Source organism: Megascapheus bottae, chromosome 27, assembly GCF_031878675.1.
Source record: "Megascapheus bottae isolate mThoBot1 chromosome 27, mThoBot2.hap1, whole genome shotgun sequence".
Lineage (NCBI taxonomy): Eukaryota > Metazoa > Chordata > Mammalia > Rodentia > Geomyidae > Megascapheus > Megascapheus bottae.
Genome location: NC_143535.1, coordinates 13987678 through 14005364, shown reverse-complemented (window position 1 = coordinate 14005364; position 17687 = coordinate 13987678). Strand labels below are relative to the sequence as shown.

At 47.8% G+C, this 17687-nt stretch overlaps 1 protein-coding gene across 1 annotated transcript; it reads left to right on the top strand.

Annotated features, from left to right (window-relative positions):
- The first annotated feature begins 2593 nt into the window (after positions 1-2593).
- Positions 2594-16230, top strand: Robo4 (roundabout guidance receptor 4). The gene is made up of 18 exons (XM_090319643.1): positions 2594-2814; positions 3143-3472; positions 3693-3850; positions 4039-4159; positions 4398-4525; positions 4624-4852; positions 5552-5664; positions 6276-6447; positions 6590-6775; positions 6903-6945; positions 9394-9530; positions 9620-9883; positions 12618-12725; positions 12865-13003; positions 13310-13546; positions 13665-14023; positions 15347-15553; positions 15682-16230. The coding sequence occupies exons 1-18, from the start codon at positions 2745-2747 to the stop codon at positions 15690-15692; spliced, it is 3012 nt and encodes a 1003-aa protein (XP_090175769.1). The 5' UTR covers positions 2594-2744; the 3' UTR covers positions 15693-16230.
- Positions 16231-17687: the final 1457 nt, after the last annotated feature.

The following is a 17687-nucleotide window of genomic DNA, read 5'->3' as shown; positions in this document are numbered from 1 at the left end:
CTTCTTCACGATTTAGCTGTCCATTACGAAGGACAGTTCTTTCAGGACTAGCCTCTTCTCCCTTGAGGGAAGATTAACCATCATTCTGTATTATAGAGATGTAAAAGTAAATCAACATCACAGTAATATCAGAAAAGTCAATAATCTTCCCAAGAACAATATAGAAACAGAAAAAACCAAAGAAGGACTTCTTATAATAATGTCCAAAAGAGTCCGGCGACTCTTGGAGCTTCTGCACTTGGGAAATCCCAAATTGGCTGGGTAGGTACAGTAAATCTATTTGCCCCATAACATCCTTTCCTGTCTCTTCCTTGACTGACCTCAGTATCCAAACAAATAATGTCCTCTTCATTCTGACCCCACAGATTTTTCCCTTTAATTACTTCTCTAATTTGTGGCCCACACATGGATCTATACTGGTCATGAACTTGGTCGTATATATATATATATGTATATATGGCACATATATATTCATATATAGTAGTACCAATACTAAGACTCAACCTTAGGGCCTGGGCACTGTCCCTTAGTTTTTTCCTCAAAGTTTTTTTTCATTCTGCCACCTGAACTGCAGCTCCACTCATGGCATTTTGGTAGTTAATTGGAGATAAGAGTCTCATTGGGCTTTTCTGCCTGGGCTGGCTTTAAACTGGGATCCTCAGATCTCAGCCTCCTGAGTAGCTAGGATTACAGGTATGAGGTATAAAATTATCATCAGAGCCACCAGTGCTTGGCCGTTGTGTATTTTTTTTTGAAACAGGGTCTCTCTGTGTACCCCAGGCTGATCTCAGGTCTTACTATCCCCCTAAAAATTTTCCATCTGGATTACAGGTTTGTATCAGCACACCCAGCTGCACATCCACTGCCAAAATCCTATATTCTATTTTCTGATCCCAAATCCTACCCTTCCAATTCTGTCACTCCATCTATTCTTTATCCCATAAAACTTCCCATTTTGTACAGATCATGATGTGATTCTGTCCTAATGGGTCTTGGTCTCAGTTCAAGGGGAAAAGGGAGGAAGAATGAAGGAGGCCTCCCACATGAGAGGCTATTAGAACTGTGGCTGGACCTCAACCCAGCTGGGAGGGGGAGGAAAGGAGGGGGTCAGTGAGGTTAGGGGCCCAGTGGAGAAACAGGCCAGAACAATTGAGAACAAAGGCTGGACACTCTTCCGCTGAGCCCCAGAGCTTGGCCTTGGCCTTCTGTGAACAGCTTCAGGAAATGGCTGAGATTCCAGATTTAGAAGGAAGAGACCTATAAACAAGGACTAAGCTTTGTGAGTAAGAGAGCAGCCTCTCCAGATTATGGGGAGGGGCTGGCATGGCAGGCTGAGAAGCTACAGAGCCTGTCCACCACAGACATGAGGTCTCAGGACTGGAAATGTCCTTCACTCTTTCCCAGAAGCTGAAAAACATCTCCAAGGAGGATAATGAATAATTTCCCAAGAAGGGATACATACATATAAAAATAGACAATTAGAACAGGCCAATCTTTCACTTACAATGCATCAAGCACTGTCTATACTAAGTCCTTTTATGTTTTATCTCATTTCATGACTATTATAGCCTTTGAAAGTGGAATTCACTTTAGCATTCCCATTTTACAGATAAGGAAAGTGATTTCTAGGGTTAAAGACTCTGCCCAAAGTCTCCCCAAAACTTATTTCCCTGTTTCTGAGCTGAATACAGACACACAGTGGGGATCTCCCAGTTTTGTCCCTAAGGGTCTGAGTCATTCCCACCTTTTGCCTTCCCCACCCCCAGCCTCATCTGTCCCTAGTGAACAAGATCAATGATTGGTCCACGCCAGCAATTTTCCACTTAGCATCCTCAGCACGCAACCCTACTGTCCTCCATACTCAGCTGATTGTTGCTGAGCCTCCCCAGCCTCAGAATCTCTAACAGGTAGCTAACCACCTGGAGGCAAAACAATAAGGACTGAGATTCAAGGAGAAGCTTTCAATAGAGTTTTAGGAGTGAAAAGTTAAGAAGACAGACTTACAGTCCATATGAACCTTCCCTTTAAGAAACCCCAAACTGATAGCTCTAATCCTTTTAATCCTTACTACTCAGGAGGCTGAAATCTGAGAATCGTGGTTTGAAGTCTGGGCAGACAAATCCATGAGACTTTTATTTCAAACCAGAGAAATACTGGAACAGAAGGAGTGGTTCAAGAGGTAGGGTGTCAGAAGCCAAGAGAGAGTGTGAGACTGAGATTAAGCCCTAGTATTAGCACACAAAACAAGACAAACGAAAGGAAGGAGGAAAGGAGGAAAGAAGGAAGGAAAAGGTAGTCCCAGACTAGCCCCTTATAGTAATGCATGCCTATAATGGCAGTACACAGAGGCAGAAGTAAGAGGATCATGAGTTCAAGACCAACCAACCTGGACTATTTAGTCAGTTTCAAGCTAGAACTGTCCACATAGCAAGACTTAGCCTGCCTGCTTAAAAACAGAAAGAAAAAGAAATCTGGAACTAGGCAGGGAACAAACCATTCAATGGGGGTTATGGCTAAAAGGGTAGAGGTCAGAGAATTTCTCACCTCTGGTCTCCTCCCTTTTCTCCAAGGCATTGAGGGCCAGGCAGGAAGCATCCATTTCCTCAAAGCCGCTTCCCTACTGGGACAGAGTCTCAGTCACAAACAACTACCACCACTCCACCCCACCCCTCCTTTCCTTGCTGCTGTGAGCTCAGAGTAGCTGGACAAAGTGCCTGGGACTGAGACAGAGGCCGGGAGCTGCCATGGGCTCTGGAGGTGTGGGCCTCCTTAGGAGCAGGGGGCTTCTACCTCTCTGGCTTCTGTTCATCATGGGTAAGTGAGGCTCCTTTTGCTTCCCTTCTGAAGTGGAGCTACTAGAGGTTGTGTTGTTATTGTTGATGGTGGTGGTGGTGGTGGTGGTGGTGTGTGTGTGTGTGTGCGCGCGCGCGTGCGCGCGTTGTAATAGCTATGCAAGCCCTGGTCTTCATGCTATAACATGCAGCTTCTCCCTTCCCAGCTAGCTTGTTATTTAGAAATCAGCCTTCAGCAGAACAGTACAAGCCATAAGACACACTTGCCCACTAAGGATAGAGGAGGCACGGGGCCGTGACTTGGGGGCTTTGTGTTGCTCAGACCAGCTTCTGTCTCCTTTTCCCTCCAGGAGGCCTGGCTCAGGATTTCCCACCCCAGATCCTAGTTCATCCCCAGGACAAGCTGATCCAGGGTCCTGGCCCCATCATGCTGAACTGCCAAGCATCAGGACAGCCGCCTCCCACTATCCGCTGGTTACTGAATGGGCACCCCCTGAGCATGGAGCCTCCAGATCACCACCACCTCCAGCCTGATGGGACCCTTATGTTACTGAAGCCTCCTGTCCAGGGACAGGCCCACGATGACCAGGCCCTGTCAGCAGTTCTGGGTGTCTATACATGTGAGGCCAGCAACCCGTTGGGGACAGCAGTCAGCAGAGGTGCTCGGCTGTCTGTGGCTGGTAAGGCCTAGGAGGGAAGGCCCAGGGTAGGGCAAACTGAAGCCGAGACACCTGTTGTTAGGGGAGGCCTGGATTGGGAACTGGGAGGGAGAGCAGGGTGAGACCAGCACTACCTGGGAGGCCTGGGAAGTGGGCAAAGTGGGATGTGGTGAATGTGGCAGGAAATGCCAAGGCAGAACTCTGGGCACCACTCCCTACCTACTCACCATCCTCCCCACAGTCCTCTCAAAGAACTTCCAGAGCCAGCCTCAAGATACAGTGGTGATGGTGGGCGAGCAGGTGATTCTGGAGTGTGAGCCACCCCGGGGCTACCCAGAACCCACAGTCTCCTGGTGGAAGGATGGAAAACCCCTGGTCCTCCAGCCAGGAAGGCACAATGTGAGTGAAGCCCCCATTCCCCACATTTCATCCTGTCCTTGGCACATCTGGGTACACTCCGAGGGACTGACCTGCCCCATGGTCCCCAGGAGATTGGAGCAAGGAAAAGCAAGGAGGCTACAAATGACCCTCCAGCCTCTGAGCCCTTCCTTCCATTGAAGACTTCACCATGTACCTCACCCCAACAGGTGTCCAAGGGTAGCCTGTTGGTGACAAGAGCAAAGAAGAGTGATGCAGGGAGCTATATGTGTATAGCTTCCAACAATGCAGGACAACAGGAAAGCCAGTCCGCCAGGCTATCTGTCCAGGGTAAGTATGGAGGGAGGGTCAAGTAAAGTCTAAACTAGGTGGGAAACTCTAATTAGGTATGCATGGTCTAGAATGGGTGTACATGGGGCTCAGTCTGAGACCAGGATCCAATCGGGAAGACTCCCTAAAGAAACTTACCCATGCTGGAATAGAAACAGGAGTGCTCTGAGAGTGTGGATCCCTCCATCCTCTTACTCTGGGGCTGTGGGTCTCATTCCAGTCCTCTGCTCCCCTACAGAGTCCAAGGACCACAGGGAGCCTCTGGAGCTCCTAGCTGTGCGGATCCAGTTAGAAAATGTCACCCTGCTAAACCCAGATCCTGTGAAAAACCCCAAGCCTGGACCATCTGTGTGGCTTAGCTGGAAGGTGAGACTTGGGATGGAAGGGTGAGAGCCAATACAGAGCTCCAAAAATGACTGGCATGAGCTTCCGGATCCATTCCCCTTCCTCTGACTCCTTCCCAGGTGAGTGGCCCTGCAGCCCCTGCTCAGTCCTATACAGCCTTATTCAGGGCCCAGACAGCCGGGGAGGGCCAGGGAGCTCCATGGGCAGAGGCCCTGCTGAATGGCCGGCAGAGTGCAGAGCTTGGAGGTCTCCTCTGGGGCCAAGACTATGAGTTCAAAGTGAGACCATCCTCTGGTAGAGCTCAAGGTCCTGACAGCAATGTACTGCTCCTCAGGCTGCCAGAACAAGGTGAGTGACAGACCCTCCTCAGACACATCAATATATCCCAGATTCTACCTTTTTTTTTTTTTCCTTCTTGGTACCATTACTAGGTCTTGAACTCTCACTTTTGGTTAGGGTTTTTTCCCCTCTCTCAAAGCATGACTACCACTTGAGCCACACTTCCATTTTGCTGGTTAATCAGAGAATCTCACAGAGTTGTCTGCCCCAGGCTAGCTTTGAACTGAGATCTTCAAATCTAGCTTCCTAATTAGCTAGTGTTACAGATGTGAGCCATCAGCAACCAGGCTCCTTTGACAAGGGACCCCCTAGACTGTTTCATTCCAGTTTGGGGAGATGGAAATTCCCCCCCTTTTTTTTTTTGCCAATCCTGGGGCTTGAATTCAAGGCCTGGACACTATCCTTGAGCTTTTTCAAGTCGAGCACTCTACCATTTGAGCCATAGCACCACTTGTGGCCTTTTCTGTGTATGTGGTACCAAGGAATCAAACCCTGGGCTTTGTACATGCTAGGCAAGCACTCTACCACTACGCCACACTCCAGGCCTGGAAATTCTCATTCATGGATTCCCTTCTATCCTGACCAGGCAAGCAGAGCTAGAAGCTACTATTATCCTCAGTGGGACCCTAACTCAATAGGATTCCAGCTGTCTAGCTTAGAGAACAGTCTTCTTTAGAATCCCTCACAGTCTCTTTTCCTTCCCTCCAGTGCCCAGTGCCCCACCCCAGGAGGTGACTCTAAAACCTGGCAACAACAGTGTCCTTGTGAGCTGGGCCCCACCACCTGCTGAAAATCATAATGGCATCATCCGTGGCTACCAGGTATCGTGAAAATTGTTTGCTGACAAGCCTTTCCTGGTGGGCAGCAAATCTATTGTTCCACACACCCCTTGCTGTGCCCACCAAGAAACATTATCTGTGCTAAAAAGCAAAGGAAGCTCATGTCTTGTTGTGCCAAGGAAGGACCTAGCATCAGCCAGATTCTGCCAAGCAATTTACAGACGCTACCATCTTATGAATCTGCCCTGGGTTATTAATCAACCCTCTTTATACCTGAAAAAAAACACCACAGACAAAAGAAACAGAACCAGCTATATTAGTGTCACCTGGGAAACTTGTTGGAAATGAAGATTCTCAGGTCTTTTCCCTAGGTTCCCAGAATCAGAAACTAAAGTATGTGTTTGGCCACCTCTACCTTATGAAGTCTCCAGAAGAGGCTTGAGAACCACTGTGTCCAGGTATATTTTAGCAGATTGCTAGACAGAAGTCAATCTAGAGAGAAATCTAGTAGAAGAAGGAAGGGTCAGGGAAGAGAATCCCCAATTGAATGCCAGGGCAGAATGCCTCCATGCCCAGAGTCTGATCTGTAGATGAAGGGTTAATGCTCCTGAGATGGTGTCTAGAGGCAGCGGATCATCTTTGCTCCTGTCCAGGTCTGGAGCCTGGGCAATACCTCTTTACATCCAGCCAACTGGACCATAGTGGGACAGCAGCAGACCGAGCTGGAGATTGCCACCCGAATGTCAGGCTCCTACTGTGTGCAAGTGGCTGCAGTCACAAGAGCTGGAGCCGGAGAGCCCAGTAGCCCTGTCTGTCTCATTTTGGGTGAGAAACATATCTACATGCTCATCCCTACCCTTCGACTCCCATACCACCCTCCTCTCTCCTAGTCTCACACTTCTAGCTCCTTCCTCTTCTCTGTCTAATGCTCTGCCTGCCTTTCCACTGAGCTCCACATCCCATACAGAGCAGGCCATGGAGCAATCGGTCCGAGAATCCAGTGATGAAGGTCCGTGGACCCTGGAGTGGCTGAAGGCCACCTTGAGACGGCCAGAGGTCATTGCCAGTGGGGCTGTGCTGCTCTGGCTCTTGCTGCTGGGCACTGCTGTGTGCATCTACCGCCGGCGCAGAGCTGGGATGCACCTGGGCCCAGGTAAGTGAGAGGACCTCTCTGGTGTTCCAGGTCTCCCCTGGGTTCAGCTAGATTATTACAAAGTGGGTTAGATCTCTGACAGGGAAATGGAGCCTCTGCATTTAGCCTTTCTCCTACTTTTTCCAAGGTATGTACAGATATACCAGTGAAGACGCCATCCTAAAACACAGGTAAGAGGCAAAAAAGATATGGGCACAGGGCGGTGGGGGTTGAGACATGGGACAGGGAACTGGATGAAGTTCTAAACTAGTCTACTCCCAGGCACTTTGAAATCTTAGTAACCGACTATGGGAGCGGGGGTCATGGGGCTTGAACTCTGGGCCCAGGTGCTGTCCCTGAGATCTTCAGCTCAAGGCTACCACCCTACCCCTTGAGCCACTTCCCATTTTCTAGAGGTTAATTGGAGATAAGAGTCTCAGGTCCGGGGCTGGGAGTTTGGCCTAGTGGTTAAAGTGCTTGCCTAGCATGCATGAAGACCCGGGTTCGATTCCTCGGTACCACATACATAGAAAAAAGCCGGAAGTGGTGCTGAGGCTCAAGTGGTAGACCTCTAGCCTTGAGAAAGTCCAAGGACAGTGCTCAAGCCCACGACTGGCAAAAAAAAAAAAAAAAAAAAAAAAAAAGAGTCTCAGGTCCTTTTGTGCCCAGGCTGTCCTTGAACCTTGATCCTCAGATCTCAGCCTCCTGAGTAGCTAGGATTATAGGCGTGAGCTACCTTGCCCAGCTTTGTCCTAGACTTTTGAGTGACAGCGAATTTCCCTTTCACTAATGTTGTACAACGCTTGATGGCAGAACAAACTAAAAGTCATAAAATTTAAGTGACTGCCAAAGGATTAGAAAGCTAGTAGCTGGCTTTCCAAACCCCTATCCCTGCTTTAACAGACAGTGTGCTGTCCTGGGGGGGGGTCACAATGCAAAGTGAATAGTAACTGACACAGGTAGCCACTTCTAATATTGACTTTTCCCCACATTGCCAGTGTCTACCTAGTGCATTGTGTGAATTACACCCTTGCATGTGATCCACCCTACTTCCAGCAGAGGGCGTCCAGATTCAGGTTCTTACTGTTCAAAACCAGAGCCAGCCTGTTCTTACTGCTTGGCTGACAGAGCAAGTCTGTGGTTGTGAAATTCTAGGAAAGAAACTTAAAAAAAAAAAAAAAAAATGTTGTTTTCTACCGAGCATCCATTTCATTGCTCTTCTCATCTTCTCAGCTCATCATCTGGTTAGCTTTCCTAGGGCACTTTTCATAGTGCAGGTCTACGTTATTTGATAAAAGTATATTGAGCTCCTTACTAGATGGAAGTTCTAGCTAGGCTCTGGGCTGCCAGCTTGCTTTAGGATTCTCTACCCAAAGCTGGGTTCCAAGCTGGCTGGCTGGCATTGTGGTCCTGAGTTTTTCTGTGCTCAATGCTTTTTATTGTCTAGCCACCTCCTGTCCTTTATCTGCTCCACTCCTCTGGGACTCTCTCCTTTGTCCTTGAGGGAAATTCCATTCTGATTATCTGATCTATTACACTATTCTCCATCTGTCAAGAACTAGCTATGGAGGCAGAGAAAGGCATGGGAGCAATCTAGTGTGGGCAACACAAAAGCAGATAGGAAATACATGGAAGAGGTCAGGTGGAGAAACAAGTGAAAGATTCCACATCTACTCTTGACTATTGGAAGGGGAAGAGCAGCAATGCCAACAGAAATAGCCTGCTATTGGGGTTGCATGGGAGCATAAGCTATGAAATGGGTCTGAACAAGAGATACAGTTGCAAAGCTAGAAGCCAGACTAGCCCTTACCTTGGTCATGAGGGAATGAATCATTGAAGGCTCCGGGCAAAGAAGTGTCTCGATCAGCTCCCTGTTCTTAAAAGGCAGCTGGAAGTCAACATCCATGCAATAAATGCGTGTTGTACTAGTTGAGTGATCTCACATCCTCAGTTGGATTTACAGCATTAGCCTTGTGGGAAAGCGCTATTGTTGACATTTTATAGAAGAGGCAATATGTGGGCTTAAAGCATCTAATAGATTTACTAGACTGGGCTAAGATGTGGTAGATAAGGATTTTTAAACCAGGTTTGTTTGGCTCTGTTCATCTCATCTGTTCCTTTTTTTTTTCTTTTCTTTCTTTTTTTTTTTTTCACTGATACTGGGGCTTAAATTCAGAGCCAGGGCACTCTTCCTTAGTGTTTTCACTCAAGACTTGGACCTCTAGTGCTTGAGCTATCCCTCTACATTCAGCTTTTTGGTGGTTAATTAGAGCAAGTTAAGAGTCTGATGGACTTTCCTAGCCAGGCTAGCTTTGAACTGCGATTCTCAAATCCCTGCCTCCTCAGTAACTAGCATTATAAGCATAAGCCAACAGCCTCTGGCTTATCTGTTCTTTTTGTCTTTCCTTAATCTCTTTCTGCTTTGAGCAATTTGGATTTCTCCTGATCCCAATGTAAAAGGGCTACTCAGTCAACAAATCAACCACGACGGAGAATCTGAGGAATCTATGAAGGGCAAAAAGTAGTAGCAAGGATAAATCCAGTACTACCACCTCCTCAACTTGAGCCACCCTTTGGCCAATTAAGTTCCCATTTCCATTTCTTCCTGCTTTGCTCCCACCCTCACCCCATTACCTCAGGATGGACCACAGTGACTCTCCTTGGCTGGCAGACACCTGGCGTTCTACCTCTGGCTCTCGGGACCTGAGCAGCAGCAGCAGCCTCAGCAGCCGGCTGGGAGTGGATCCCCGAGATGCACTGGACTGCCGGCGCTCTCGTGAGCAGGCCTCCTGGGGCAGGGTCTCAAAGGATGGGATGTAGGGTGGGATATGCTCACCCTAACTTCTGTCATTTTCTTTTTTGCAGTGATTTCCTGGGACCCCCGCAGTCCCGGTGTGCCCTTGCTTCCAGACACAAGCACTTTTTATGGTTCCCTCATCGCAGAGTTGCCCTCCAGGCCCCCAGCTCGGCCAAGCCCCCAAGTTCCAGCTACCAGGCCCCTTCCATCCCAGTTGACCAAGACCTCCAGCCCCTGGCCCAGCTCAGACAGCCTCTGTAGCCGTAGAGGAGTCTCTTCTCCACGCTTGTCTTTGGCCCCTGCAGAGGCCTGGAAGGCCAAGAAGAAGCAGGGTAAGAATAGAAAAGAGACTCTGGAGCTAGTGATGGGGAGAACCAAGAGTAAGAAATGTGATGGGAATGTGGCATGCTGGCATTGAACTGGTTATGAGCTATGGCTCCACAGTGCCTCTTCCCATAGACACAAGGCCTTTCCCCACCCTGGAGCACTTAGGAGTGTGTTTACCTTGGCTTTTCTTTATGGTACAGGGATCTGTTTCTGCAGTTACTCCAAGCAGCAAACATTTAATAAATACCACTGTATGCTATACTTGCTGAGCTAGCAGGCACAGGCAGCCCTTGTCCCATAGACATACTAACCAGTATACAAATAATGCTATAGCCCAGGAGAAGGTGGTGGCTGGCAGGAAGCCTCAGGCTCATGGGGACTGGTCTTCATACATTGTACAAAGGTCTGCTTGGGCACAAACTCCCAGCTCACTTCTCAGAGAGGATTGGGCACAGCTGGCCTTCCCTCTCTACAGTCATTCCTAAACGCAACCATCTGTGGGTTGAAATATATCTGGTGAAAAAATAGCCTCTGTACTGAGCATGGACAGACTTTTTTGCCACAACTATATAGTGCTTTATTAGGCATTTTAAGTAATGTGGAGATGATTTAAGAGGCACAGGAGATATGGTCAGGTAATATACTATACCATCTTATTTAAGGGACTTGAGTAATTGTGGATTTTAGTATCTTTAGGCGATTGTGGAAATAGCCAAGTAGTAAAATTCATACTCAGTGTGTCTGAAGCCCTGAGTTCAATTCCCAGCATGCAAAAATAAAAAGGAGCCACAAGTGGTAGAGTGCTTGTCTAGCAAGCGCAATGTTCTGAGTTCCATCCCCAATAATGCCAAAAGACTTTAAAAAAATTATCAAAAAATGGGTATCAATGTTTGAGAAGTAATTCACCTATTCTCTGATGAATGTAACTGTAACCCTTCTATACATTACCCTGGCAATACAATTTAAAAAATTATCAAAAACCACACAAAAAGAGCTGGGTGCTGGCAGCTTTCCCCTGTAACCCCCCTCACTAAGGAGGCTGAGATCTGAGATCGCTGAATCCAACTTGAACAGGAAAGTCAATTTTTGCCCTAATTAAGCACCAAAAAGCCAGCAGTAAAGCTGTGATTCAAGTGGTAAAGTACTAGCCTCAGCAAAAAGCTAAGGGACAGTGTCCAGACACTGAGTTCAAGCCCCAGTACTGGCACATGCACATACATACATACATACATACATACATACATACATTACATACAAATACAAATAACAACTTTGTGGACTATAGTTAACATACATTGAACTGAAAATATTTAAAGTGTAAAACCTGATCATTTCTAACATAAGCATATACCTGTGAAGCTATCACAACTAAGATGAGATAACATCACTTTCTGGAATTCCTTTGTGCATCATTGTGTTCTCATATTTTTAATGTTAGATTGACTGGATAGGTCAGGGAACCTGAAGGTCTTTCCTGTTTTGTAGCTAGAAACGCTTTCCTCACTGGGTTTCTTATCACATCACACTAATTTGAAGGCTATTTTTTACTCTTTTGCTTGTGGGTCTCCTGATCCCGAGTCCTAAGAAAATCTCTTCTCTATTGTACCTTCTTTCTCTCTGGTTAAACTTAGATCTGGTTCTTTCTCATCAAGAAGTCACACACATGCACACACACACACACACACACACACACACGTGTGTGTGTGTGTCCTTTTTGTTTCTTTGGTGTCTCTGTGATCCAAATTTACTCTGAGCTGTCTCCATGTGGGCCATGCATAGTTGCTATCTTACAGGTGACTTTTCTCACTTTGCATTTACATCCATATCTTTGATGTTAGCCACACATTAATTTATTCAACAAACATTATTGAATATCTTTGAACAAGGTTTTGCCTTTCTGGGTGAGACCAAAACATTTTCCTGTTCTGAAGTTCCTCTTCCTTACAGCCAACTCCCTCTCACCTCATTTTTGTCTTATTCATTCAGCATGGTATGTCCAGCCTACCTGCTCAAGTGAGAGACCTTCAAGTTTCTCAGGATATGGCTATCTAGATCTATACGAGATATTTGCAAACATGAGAAATAGAAATTACCCATGGATTCTAGCTAAGAAAGAAATAATTATCTTTACAGAGACAAAATTCCCAAGGAGTACATCACTATGAGGGAATCCAGATCAGAAACATTAGAATAAATATAGGATAGGGAGGGAAAGGTAACTTACGAAGTACTATTATGTGCCAGGAACTTGGCAGTTTTTGTTGTTATTGTTGTTTGAACTCAGGACTTGGGCGCTGTCCCTGAGCTATTTCCACTCAAGATTAGTGCCCTCCCATAGTACCACTTCTGAGTTTCTAGTGGTTAATTGGAGATTAGTTGCATTCACTTTCCTGCTAGGCTGGTTTCAAACTGTGATCCTCAAATCCTAGCCTTCTGAGTGGCTAGAATTATAGGCATAAGTCATCAGTGCCCAATTTGGCAATCTCTTTTTATTTTATTCTCAAAAGCATCATCTGAAATGACTTTATGGAAAGAAATGAGCTCAGAAAGGTTAATGGACTTACCTAAGGTCACAGAGCTAAAGCTTTTTATTTTAAGCCCAGTTTTCCTCTGTCCACTAAGGCTGCCTGGATGAAGGTGAGCTAAAATGAATAACAAATGTAAAGATAGCATCTTCAGTTGAGGTCTGAAAGAGCTACACCCTGGCTTTTTCCAAGTCACCAACCCTATGTTTTGCAGAGCTGCATCAAGCCAATAGTTCCCCACTGCTCAGGGGCAGCCACCCCATAGAACTTTGGGGCTGGGAGATGGGAAACAAAACAACCAAGAACCTTTCTGAAAGCCCAGGTGAGAGGGGGAAGTGGGGTGGGGGTCGGGGAAGGCCATAGAGCCCATCAGCCCAGGTTCCTTCTCATGGCTTGTGGGGGCCAGGCAGGATGGGGTCCGGGCTGAGAACCCTCCTCAGGCTCTGGCTTTTGCTCTTTAGGAGCTGTACCCCGAGCTCTAGTTGCCTGGAGGGCCTTGGGACCACAGCTCCTCCGCAACTCCAATGAGCTGGCGACTCGCCCTCTCCCTCCAGTACCCATTTCTGCTCGAGGAATCCTCCCTCAGAGTTCACAGACCCAGTAAGAGGGCATTGGGTCAGAAAGCAGGGCTGGTATATGTAGGTGGGGAGGGGGAGTGTGCATTGGGATTGGATGTAATCTGGGCCAAAAAGGATCGAAAGAATAACGCTGAGGGGGGTGTGGGGGGGAGGGTAATGGGTACCAAGACATGTGAAAGGGTATCAATGTATGTGAATTAATGCACCTTCTATCTGGCAAATATCATGTAACCCTTTTACTAATTACAATAAAAAAATGTTTTGTAGAAGGAAAAAAAAAAAAGAATAACGCTGAATCTTCCTTCCATCCGTTTCTTACTCCAATCAGGCACTTGGTAGAGCCCCAAGCTCACCCCTCTGACCCACTGCCAGCAGACCCACTCCCCATCATTAGCCCCTGCAGGCCTCCCAGCCTCCAGGCTTCTTCCCTGTCTGGTCCCAGCCCAGCTTCTAGCCGCCTGTCCAGCTCTTCACTGTCGTCCATGGGAGAGGATCAGGACAGTGTGCTGACCCCAGAGGAGGTGGCACTGTGCCTGGAACTCAGTGAGGGTGAGGAGACACCCAGGTGAGTGGTATACGGGATAGTCAAAGCTCTCTAGGGAATATGTGTGCTTACCTCATCTGACCAGTTTCAGCTACTGTGCCCTAACCATTGTACTGTCTCCAAAATTGCCTCTTCCTAGGAACAGTGTCTCTCCAATGCCAAGGGCTCCATCACCTCCCACAACCTATGGGTACATCAGTATCCCAGCAGCTTCCGGGCTAGCAGACATGGGCAGAACTGGAGGGGGAGTAGGGTCCGAAGTGGGGGGCTTGTTGTGCCCACCTCGGCCCTGCCCCACCCCCACCCCCAGTGAAGGCTCCCTGGCCAATGGCTGGGGCTCAGCCTCTGAAGACAACGTTCCCAGTGCCAGAGCCAGTCTCGTCAGCTCTTCTGATGGCTCCTTCCTTGCTGATACCCACTTTGCCCGTGCCCTGGCAGTGGCTGTGGACAGCTTTGGGTTTGGGCTGGAGCCCAGGGAGACAGACTGTGTCTTTACTGGTATGTGGAACCACTCCATCGTTCTTCTGACCTTGATACTCTTAGTATGGCCACAGCTCCATAAACACCCATATAGTTCTCTGGTGATGACTTGGACATAAAAGTCTTATGGGCTTTCCTGCTTGGCCTGGCTTTGAATCGTGACCCTCAGCCTCTCTGAGGAGCTAGGATTACATGTCTGCATCACCTGGCTATGAGGAATATTATTATTATCATTATTAATTATTAATTATTTTTCTGCTAGTCCTGGGACTTGAACTCAGGGCCTGGGCATTGTCCTCGAGCTTTCTCAAGGCTAACGCTCTACCACTCACTTGAACCACAGCCCCATTTCTGTCTTTTGTGTATGTGGTTCTGAGGAATCAAACTAGATGAGCACTCCACCATTAGGCCACACTCCAGGTTCCTGAGGACTATTCTTTATCTCTCCTTTTCAGATCAGGTAACTGGTAACTATAAAGTAAGTTTATTAACTTGCCCAGGATCACCCATAGAACAAGGACAAAGTGTCCAATTCTAAAGCAGGGAAGCAATCTATTGGACAGCCCATTCTTCTACTTCCTACCTAGACATGGGCTCCAAGAAAGGTCACCTCAGTCTCTCCATTTTTTGTTTTTTTTTTTTGCCAGTCCTGGGCTTGGGCTCAGGGCCTGAGCACTGTCCTTGGGCTTTCTCAAGGCTAGAGCTCTACCACTTGAGCCTCAGCACCACTTTCGGCTTTTTTCTATGTATGAGGTACCGAGGAATCGAACCCAGGTCTTCATGCATGCTAGGCAAGCACTTTAACCACTAGGCCAAACTCCCGGCCCAGTCTCTCCATTTTTTTCCTAATCCAGTGATGTATATGACTCTTTGCTCCTTTTGTGCACCCTAACTTACCCTGTCTGTAAAGGGAGATTAAAGAATATCTGTGTCCATTCCCTCCACATCAGGCCTCATTGGCCCCTTTTGGGTTGCTTTTCCCCACATGACCTGCAGATCTCCCATATTCATCTTACCCTGGCTCTACACTTTGTCCACCAGGAAAACAATAAGGCTTCAAGCATATGAGAGGACAAGGATGTCCAGAAAAGAAAGACCTATAATGGAGAGAGAATGCCAGGGAACAGGAGCATTTGGAATAGAGGCCAGAGTTGGGCTGGGAGATTATAAGCCAAGCTTGTGTCTGTAAAGAAACCCATGGACAACAGGAGGATATAGCCACTGGGACTGGTGGGCTGAGTTGGGGCTAGATTATATTTAGGGTTGTGTGTGTACCCAAGTTGGTCCTAAGTTTTCTGCTAAAGATTAAAACCCCTCTGACACCTCTTCCTTTCTTGACAGATGCCTCCTCACCTCCCTCCCCACGGGATGACCTCTTCCTGACCCGGAGTCTCTCCCTACCCCTATGGGAGTGGAGGCCAGACTGGCTGGAGGATGCTGAAATCAACCAAACCCGGCGACTGGGAAGGGGGCTGCCTCCTTGGCCCCCTGACTCTGGGGTCTCTTCTCAGCAAAGCCGGCTCAGTGGCACAAGACCCAGTGCTGGCAGTGAGTATCTCTGTGCTTGGCTAACATGATGGTCTTTATCTGAGGGGATCCTAGGGAGATAGAAAGATTGGGGTTTGGCAGGGAAGATGGGAGCAAGGGGTAACTCCACCGTCCTTCAACTTCTCCAGATTCTTCCTGAACTGTGTCCCTAAAGACTGCCAGAAGAGCCTGAGGACCACCTCTCCCGTCCTCTTATAAGACCTGGCCTGTGGTCTACATTCCCTGAGCTTCAGGAAACTCTGCTGCTGGGTTGTTCTAACAAATGAAAGCAAACCAAAACAAGAGCAAAGCAAACCCTGTGGGAGCAAGCGAGTATCTCCACTGGACTCCGGGACTCTCCAGCCCCTCTCACCGCCAGGACCTTTAACCTAAGGACCAGCCCTGCTTCCTGCTCTCCCCACCAGTGTGGATCAAGGAAAGCGAGGGGAGGTGAGAGGCATCTTTGCAGAGGACCACGGTAGCCATGGGGCAGGGCCATGGAGGAAGATGCTTCTCCCCAGATGCACAACATAAAGAAAATAAAGGGCAATGCTAGACCCCCAAGGCCTAGAGTTCAACACAGGCCTGGGGAGGAGGATGAAAAAAGAGAGGTTCGACAAGATGGGACAAGAGCGTGCCTCCTCCCAATGTTACCTTGAGCTTAAGGAACTGGATACTATAAAGCTGTCAAGACTTGAGTTCTGTCAATCATTCTCGAGAGCACTATTTTTGGGGGGGACACTTGGGAAGGGGGCAGGGTACCCCTTCAGAAGTATCCTCATTTCTGAGGGGAGAATGAAGAGTACTCACACATGTTAGGCAGAATCAGGGAAATGGGGGAGTTTCTGGGTCTGCTGATCCTGGAAACTGAAATGGAAGAGACAGCTCCTGCTTTCCACAGTCCTAGCCCTACACGCCAGACCAGATGGTTTCTTCAAAATAGATAAGGTAGCTAAATTGAACGAGAGGCAGGAACGCCTGTGATGGTGGGCTATTGAATCATCTTCAGACAAAACAACAGAGCAGAGAGATGGAGAGGTGAATGAAAGTGCAGAACTTCTAGGGTTTGAGCTACTAAAAGCCATTAGGGTGGAGGGGAGGAGGGAGACAAAATCCCCAAGTTGGAGGAGCATGACCAGAGTCACAGGGAGGTACTTCTGGGAGGGAGAGGGGTCCCAAAGCAGGTCCCATAAGTAGATGCTAGCCCCCTAAACGTGCAGCTTTACCTGGAGTCCACTCTAAATTCAGAGGCTGAAGGGGTGTGACCAGGTGCTGGGTGACTGAGCTGGGCTGGGCAGGCCAGCAGTCTGTGTTGGATTGTTGTGTTCTTGGGAGGAAGAATCGGTGCTCCGGATATACATCCATTTTCACTTGCTTTTCCTTTTTTGGATTTTGTTTTGCTTTTAACTTCCTGGTAAAATTCCTTTCAAAAACATTCCAATCCTATTTACCAGCCTGAAGGGAGAAAAAGGGATTTGTAGGCATTCAAGTCAATGGGATAGGAGCCAAGTTCAGGGATGGGGCTTGAAGGGAAGTGGTAATACCTGTCTGAGGATTCAGGTCAGTCAGCGGGCTCTGGGTAGAGCAGGTGAGAAGGAAATAAGACCTCAGGCAACTAACCTGTAGTCCAGCTGTGGGGCAGAAGTGCTGCTGTCTGAGGCATTCACGGTTTTTATAATGTACCAATCAAATCTCTGCATCCTAGTTTGGCCAAGAGGTGCCTTGTTTATAGATACTCTGTAAGAAGGTTCAGGGGCACAGAGAACTATGCTTACTTCGTGGGATTCTCCCATTCCCCCATACGTATCTCCTTTCTTTGGGTTTTAAAACTTCTTATTGTGAGGGGTATGTTCTCTTACAGAAAAGTAGATAGGCCCTAGAGGAGGCCACTGAAAACACCTCTGGGGATGGAACAAGTAGCAGCTCATTGGCTGTCTGGAAAGTCCCCATAGTTGTTATAGGAGTTGTGGTTTGAGGATGAGGTGTTCCCCTAAAAGGCTTCTTCCTTAGCTGTTGGCAATATTGAGAGGTGATTGGATTAGGGGGGCATTGTGTCATCATTGGGTTATTACGAAGTGGGGCCTGAATGGACAAAGTGGGCTAGCATGGGGTGTGTCTTTAAGGATCTTGGCCTGCCCACTTTCTGATTCTGGCT